We start from the raw sequence: 7697 nt of genomic DNA on the forward strand, positions 1-7697 counted from the left end.
AATCCAAAATTTTTATGTTACTCCATCTACAAGACTACAACAAAATATTTGAATGAATATATCTTTTATCCATTTTTATAACCACATGGATTCCAAGTAGACTGCTTTTCGGGATATGGATTAATTTGGATATTAGTAATTTATTGTCACATATAATAATTCACCTAAAAATTGTTACTCCCATTACTTATATTAACGACAATTACTTTTGATAATTAATACTTACTTACTCCCGTACAACATAAATTGTTAATGGAACTTTTTTCTTTTGTTTTATTTAATTTATTTCCATCCTTTGCAAGCATGAAGGAATAGAGCCAAAGCCACAAGAAATCCAGCTCTTGAGGCGGAGTTGTCGACTCAATCTGCTAAAACCCCCAACTACTAAACCTCGATTGCATCGAACCCTACTCCATTTTCTTCAAATCTCCTCCTTCCCACAATTCGTTCCTCCCATCTCTGTCTTCTACGGAGAGTGCCCCGATCAAGATTGGATTTTTCCCGCTCACTTCTGAGGTACCAGCTCTCCTGACAAAGATTTATACTTTCCAATTAATGGGTCTGATTTTGTTTCTCTGTTTGTTCCTTTCAGCAAATTAACTGATTCGCTTGATCTGACAATGGACTCCGCGGCCATGACATTTTGCAGCAATTCAGTTTGCTCGCGCCCCGTGAGTAATCTGATTTAGCATATCTTTCTCCAGCACATCTCTTCTTGCGTATGAAGTTTTGATTTTTCGTTTTCTTCTACGCCATTTATTGCATGCTGAGTAATGTAATACTATGTGCTTTTATCCGTGCGATGCAATTCGATTTTGAAGGGTTCTTTGCTCTTTGATAAAGTAATTGGACTTCTTAAGATGTTTGATTATTGAGTGTTTGATCCGTCTAGAACATGTTTAGGATGTCATGGGCTGTGATGTCTGCGTGATCCAAGTTAAACCATGTAATTCATAGTTTTGGCCTTGTTTCTAATTTTCTGATGTATTTTGCAATGAAGGGTTTATTCATGGAGGCTACGCCTGGAATCAGGAGCTCCCAGTGTAGCTTCATGACAGGGAATAAGTTTAATTTCCTTCGTCAGAGGGTCCAGGCTTCTCGGACTGGTACTAAATCTGGAAAGCGTGGTGGCGCGCTTGCAGCCACATGCCGTGATGATAAAATTCTGGTGGCTAACAGAGGAGAGATTGCTGTTCGTGTCATTCGGACAGCCCATGAAATGGGAATCCCTTGTGTAGCGGTTTACTCAACAATCGATAAAGATGCACTTCATGTGAAACTTGCTGATGAGGCTGTATGCATTGGAGAAGCACCAAGCAGTCAATCGTAAGGACTTAAACATTATCAAATCATATCACTCCATCACAATTATAGGAGGACTTAAACATAAAATTCTTGATTGTAGTGAATAAACTAAATTTCTTTTTCTTTCAGTTACTTGGTAATTCCGAATGTCTTATCTGCTGCAATCAGCCGTGATTGTACCATGCTTCATCCTGGATATGGGTTCCTTTCTGAGAATGCTGTTTTCGTTGACATGTGCCGAGAGCATGGGATCAACTTTATTGGGCCAAATGTAAGTTTCAATTTAGAGTGTTTTTATAGGGTCAACATCATACCATCTATCCTTAAATGTGGCAAGCTTTCTTGCCAGCAGAGTTGGCCACTCTGTTGCTACATTATCAGTGCAATTTGGTGAGATATTTGGATAACTGTTCTAGTAAGTTATGATTGTTAACATTTTGTTCCCTTGTTTAGATTTTTGGTATACTTTATTTTCATATGATAAACAATTTCCTTCCATGGCCATTAGGCTTTTGTCCATATCAAGTAACCTCTATATTGGAGGAAATTACTACGGAGTAGTATATTGTAGCCTTATATGGTTAACCTTCTTCCAATTGAGATGTGGTTTTTCCAAGTTATGGCATTCTATTTGTAGTCTCTAAAGTTCCTGGATGCATTAAAACTATTGGTGTTGAAACCTGAACTGCAGCCTGACAGCATTCGGGTGATGGGTGACAAATCAACAGCTAGAGAAACAATGAAGAATGCTGGAGTTCCGACTGTCCCTGGAAGTGATGGTTTGTTACAGGTACTGCTTTTTGTAAAGAATGTTACTTTATAAAACTTATCATAAGAAATCCAATATTGAATCATCATTCAATTCTTCACTTTTTATTTTCTCTTTATGAACTACTTTTTGTTCTCAGAGTACTGAAGAAGCAATTAAACTTGCTGATGAGATCGGTTACCCTGTCATGATAAAGGTATGTTTAACCTCTTGACAAACCAAAAGTACGAATGTAATTACTTGCTCATTTAACTGGAGGCATGATTTAATAGGTAGCATAGATGTTCATGCTAGTCAAAGAGACGTAACATGGCCCATTAGTAACAAAATTTTACAAAGAATTCTCGGTTTGACTTAGCTCACTAAACAGAATAAGAGCAAGAAAATCTGTTGGAAGTTAGAACTTCTTAACGAACTCATATACTCAGTTGAAAATTTGAAATTATATACCATCTTCTTAATTCGTTTTATCTTGTTTCTGGTTTATGTTACTTTGACCATATAGGCATATATACTCAGCTAATTTGGTTTTATATTAATAAAGTTCAAAAATATTGCACTTGCATAAAAAGTTAGCCCTAATATATACATGGGCTTCTGCATGGGAACTCCATGGGAAAATCTACTACTGTGTATGCTAATTTAAGGCTTTTATTCTCTTGAAGGCAACAGCAGGTGGCGGAGGACGTGGAATGCGCCTTGCAAAAGAGCGTGATGAGTTTGTGAAGTTGATGCAGGTACTCCATTTCTTACATTGCTGGGTTAATACACTGTTGACTTTTTTTTTCTCCGTGGTTCAGAATATGACTACCTGAAAAAATGAAACAGTGAGATGCACATCATAAACCTATTTTTTACTGTGTTTGTGGAAACGATCCCTCTTCCACAAAAGATCTATTTTCAGATGCCCTGCATGCTCATAGTTGTGCAAGCCAATGACTGACTATTTGTGACTGACATTGTGCTCTATAGTTTGTGATTGACTGTTTGTTGCTGTCAAGCACACTATTTCTTTTTTTCTTTGGAGTCGCATGGTAAGTGAACAAGTTACAAATAGACGTCACCTTGATTTCTTTTTGTTCAAAACTATACTTCGTCGAGGTTCTACCTGGTGTAGGAGTATGGTTTTGGTTAGAGAATCTCCAGTGTGTTTGTTTGCTTGTGTATTATTTCCAGATTGTGGTGTCCCTTGAGACCTAACAATAATTTTCTTGCAAATTCTTCCATGCATTTGACTATTTCATTGTGATCAAGTATCTGCTCATTTTGACAGCAAGCTAAAAGTGAGGCTGCAGCTGCATTTGGTAATGATGGTGTATACCTTGAGAAATATATCCAAAATCCAAGGCATATTGAGTTCCAGGTACACTTGTATTATTATAACATAAATTTTGAATTTAACTTGATGTCGTTTTAACTGAAATAACCAAACTCAAAATGCGGATTATATGGTATATATTGACCTAATTGTTCTATGTTTGCGCAGTGAAACTTCTCGTTGAAAGTATTTAAATGTATGAGAATTCTTATACTCCCTCCGTCCCCATAAATTGTCACTAGTTTCCTTTTCGGTCCGTCCTCAATACTTATCACACTTACTTTTTGCCACATTTGGTAATGGACCCCACATTCCACTCACATTTTATTATAAAACTAATATATAAAAATAGGACCCACATTTCACTTACCTTTTCTACTCACTTTCCAATACATTTCTTAGTACCCGAGTCGGGTTAACTTGTGACAATTAATGGCGGACAGGGGGATTATTTCGTTTTCCTGCTATTGTATCTTTATGTTGACATTTTTGTCTTAACGAGCTATCAGTGACACCTTATGGTTGATTATGCCTTGCAGGTTTTGGCTGACAAATACGGTAATGTCGTACACTTTGGGGAGCGTGATTGTAGCATTCAGGTAATATAGCCTTTATTCCATGCCAGACCTTTCTGCTAGGCTTCATGGTGTGAAAGCACGTGACTTTCTAATTGCGTCAATCCCACAAATTTTAGCTGTTTAGTGAAAGCTAAAGTAGCATAGATTTTCTCTGTAGTGGACATATCATAACAGCAAACAGTATTCGTTTGAGCTTTGATCAAACACCATACTTTAGACCAGTACTTAGATCAGTCTGGGCCCAGTCAATTGTGGAATCATGACATATTAACTTTAGTTATTATTTTCCATTGTAGAGGAGAAACCAGAAATTGCTAGAAGAAGCACCTTCCCCTGCATTGACACCAGAACTTCGGAAAGCCATGGGTGATGCGGCAGTTGCAGCAGCTGCATCCATAGGCTACATAGGCGTCGGTACAGTTGAATTCCTCTTGGATGAAAGAGGCTCATTTTACTTCATGGAGATGAACACTAGGATCCAGGTGAAAAGATCAAGGCTTGGATTATCTACTACTCCCTAAATAAACTACCCGTCTCATGTCATCCTTGGCATTCTCCAATAATCTTTCTCCTTGGTCTGATGTTAGGTTGAGCACCCTGTTACTGAAATGATATCCTCTGTGGACCTAATTGAAGAACAGATTAGTGTAGCACGGGGTGAGAAGCTCCGTTACACACAGGTAATTTGAAGGATCTTTATGATGTATGACACCCGGAAAACAAAGTGTAATCTTCAATGATATGAGCATTTGTATATAGGATGACATTGTGCTCCGAGGACACTCAATAGAATGTCGTATTAATGCAGAAGACGCTTTCAAAAATTTCAGACCGGGACCAGGTATCACTCAATTGTGTTTTTGTGTCATTTTGAAATTCATCATGAAATCAAATCCACCACCGAGTGAAATTATTCGATCATGTTACTTGAACAGGGAGAATTACTACTTATTTGCCGGCTGGAGGTCCATTTGTGCGAATGGACAGCCATGTTTACCCAAATTATGTGGTTCCACCGAGCTATGATTCTCTTCTTGGAAAGGTTGGCTGATTATGTGTTTCGGACGCTTGTAATTTTTTTAAAAGCATTTCTTGGACATCTAGCTGAACTGCTTCTTACTATCATTTAGCATGATTGAGAACCTGCAACGTTATAATATATTGTTCGATGCAATCTTATATATCCTTGTTTCCTTTATCAGTTCATTAGTGTTTTCTTCCATATACCCTAATATGTACGATGAATCTTATACTTCAGCTTATTGTCTGGGGTCCAACGAGGGAAAGGGCAATTGAGCGCATGAAAAGGGCTCTTAATGACACCATTATTACAGGTAAAAGAGACAACTTTAACAACCTAAACCTGATCCTGTCTTTATATTTGAAATTATTCGTTGTGCTTGTGCATCTGGTGGCTTTCTACATACCTCCGGAGTCTTGTGCTCAATTTACTGTTCATTAATACGTTGATATCTTTCCATACTGAGATCGTTAAGTTCTTAAATGTATCTCTGTGGCCAGGTGTTCCAACAACGATCGATTACCATAAGCTCATCCTAGAAGTCGAGGTATTCATCCGTAGGAATTTTCTTGGGCTTGCTTTCTTTAATAGTCTAAACAAACTTATATATATGCATTCATCTCTACATGCTCCAGGACTTCAAAACTGGCAAGGTGGACACTGCTTTTATCCCAAAACACGAAGAAGAGCTCGCTGCGGTAAGCTACCAACTCCTTCATAGGATACAAAAACCAAAAGGGCCTATTCCAGAAAGTGTGAAGCGTATTATTGGTTTGTTTTTTGTGATTGCAGCCGCTGGCGGATGAACCTTCTATGAGCCGGAACGAGCTGATCAGCGCGGCCTAAACTTTGTTGTGTGGACGGACCCATGCTCGTGTTCTCAAATGTATTTTTGTTTCTATTTTTCTTTTATTACATTGTCAAATGAGCTTCATACCAATAATTAGTTTGCTTTTTGGTAGAAAACTAAATACAGTAGCATAACTGCCGCCCTTTTGAACAATTGAAAATATTTATTGTTTCTACTTTCTATGTTGTTGTCGAGATTATTTAAAATGGGGTAAAGAAAAGAGTGTTGCACGGTCACATTTATTGTGATAAATTTGTACAACACATGGCATCACGTTAAACAGTTGATGTACAAATCAAGAATAGCTGATTTCGGTTGAAGTGGGCTCAATTTTGTGATAAAAGCTACCCCTCTAATTAATAAATTTTGAATATTTCTTGACTTACTATACAGAGCCCCAAATTATTGTAAAAAACTCCAGCGTTCTAAAGTTAAATGATGAAAATTTCTAAAAGTTAATATGAAATTTTATAGTATGCTATCAATAGAATTTTTTCTTTTTCAAAGAATTCTTAATTTTATAATGAGGGATTTGTTTTGAAATCTCAAACTATTTAAATACTACTACAAAATAAAGAAATTGAGATGAACATAAAGAAAAGAGTCAACTGATATAACATTGACGAAAGCCGGAAAAAAAATAAAATGTCTATCTATCATAGAACGAAAACTGATTTTATAACCCAACTCAGAAAAGAAATGAGAGAGAGAGTGGATTATTGTAGTACTATCTACCTTCCTAAAAATGCTATGCCAAATACTCCCTCCATCCGCTATTAGGAGTCTCATTCTTTGGCGACGCGGATTTAAGAAATGTGGACGGATGAAAGTTAGTGGAATAAAGGTCCCACTTGTATATATTAATTTTAAATTAAATGTGAGTGAAATGAGTTAAGTGAAGGTGAGACTCTATTATCATTTAGAGTGACCACAATGGTGGCCCTCTTGGGCATGCCCAAGCCACCATATCTTGGGCATGCCCAACAAACTTGGCCCTTGCCCATAAAACTTGGCCACCACAATGGTGGCCCTCCATGCCACCAATTAAAATTATTTTCTTAACATTTTTTTGTTACATTTTAATTTTAGTTATAATAAATATTGTTTGCATATAATAATTAAAACACATAGTAAATATTATAACAAACTTTTCGCTGTAATATTATAAAAGGGAAAATTATACAACGAAAATTTTCGATACAACACGAACAACAAAGAGAACCGATATCACGCGGTGCCCCCTCCTCTACGGTTCCAGACCTCTTCAACCAAATCAGCCTGCAGTGTTGAATGTGATATTTCACTCCGCATATCGGTGAAGCGCTGAATCAAGTATTCATTACTACGTGGTACATGTTAGAGTTTGTATACTAGAAATCAGGTTTCGAGTAATTAAATACTGTAAAACTCTTATTTTATTTTCCAATAAATAAAACAGATTATTTTTTGTCATAATGTTGTTATGTTTTACATTTAATGGATGTTAATGCATGTTTAAATGTATAAGTTAACTTAACAAAGTCTAAGTCTTTGTTTTAGTAGACCGGTTGTGGGCGTCGTCCACTTTAAGGTAATACGGTCAGTTCTAAACAAAGAAAAAGATGAATTTCACAACCTAGATGGAATTTGACTATCCATCGAGAAAGGTTGCAATGTCAGTCCGCATATTTCTAAGCCTTACTGAAATAAGATGACATTGGTGTGGTATAACACCCGAACGGATCTAATGCAATAGCAAGACTTGCCTTAGGCTATCTACTGCAAAGGCAAGGTCTTGATAAATATTTATTTCTTAATCAATGTAGGTTAGCATTGAGCATACGGTATTGACTATGCACTACTTTGACTTATCAAAT

The 7697-nt window shown here is 36.8% G+C and overlaps 1 protein-coding gene across 1 annotated transcript; it reads left to right on the forward strand.

The window, feature by feature from the left end:
* Positions 1 to 296: 296 nt before the first annotated feature.
* LOC125207347 (biotin carboxylase 1, chloroplastic-like) lies at positions 297 to 6021 on the forward strand. The gene is made up of 17 exons (XM_048106642.1): positions 297 to 516; positions 593 to 671; positions 1001 to 1326; positions 1435 to 1576; positions 1997 to 2095; positions 2214 to 2270; positions 2740 to 2811; positions 3348 to 3437; positions 3932 to 3991; positions 4267 to 4452; positions 4558 to 4650; positions 4730 to 4811; positions 4906 to 5012; positions 5229 to 5304; positions 5492 to 5538; positions 5627 to 5689; positions 5784 to 6021. The coding sequence occupies exons 2-17, from the start codon at positions 621 to 623 to the stop codon at positions 5835 to 5837; spliced, it is 1605 nt and encodes a 534-aa protein (XP_047962599.1). The 5' UTR covers positions 297 to 516; positions 593 to 620; the 3' UTR covers positions 5838 to 6021.
* Positions 6022 to 7697: the final 1676 nt, after the last annotated feature.

This window comes from Salvia hispanica, chromosome 2, assembly GCF_023119035.1.
Source record: "Salvia hispanica cultivar TCC Black 2014 chromosome 2, UniMelb_Shisp_WGS_1.0, whole genome shotgun sequence".
NCBI classification, from domain to species: Eukaryota; Viridiplantae; Streptophyta; class Magnoliopsida; order Lamiales; family Lamiaceae; genus Salvia; species Salvia hispanica.

Coding starts and splice junctions, on each gene's coding strand:
- LOC125207347 (XM_048106642.1), top strand. CDS start 621: ATGGACTCCGCGGCCATGACATTTTGCAGCAATTCAGTTTGCTCGCGC. Junction 672..1,000: donor ATTCAGTTTGCTCGCGCCCC/GTGAGTAATCTG, acceptor TTTGCAATGAAG/GGTTTATTCATGGAGGCTAC. Junction 4,651..4,729: donor AGAAGCTCCGTTACACACAG/GTAATTTGAAGG, acceptor ATTTGTATATAG/GATGACATTGTGCTCCGAGG.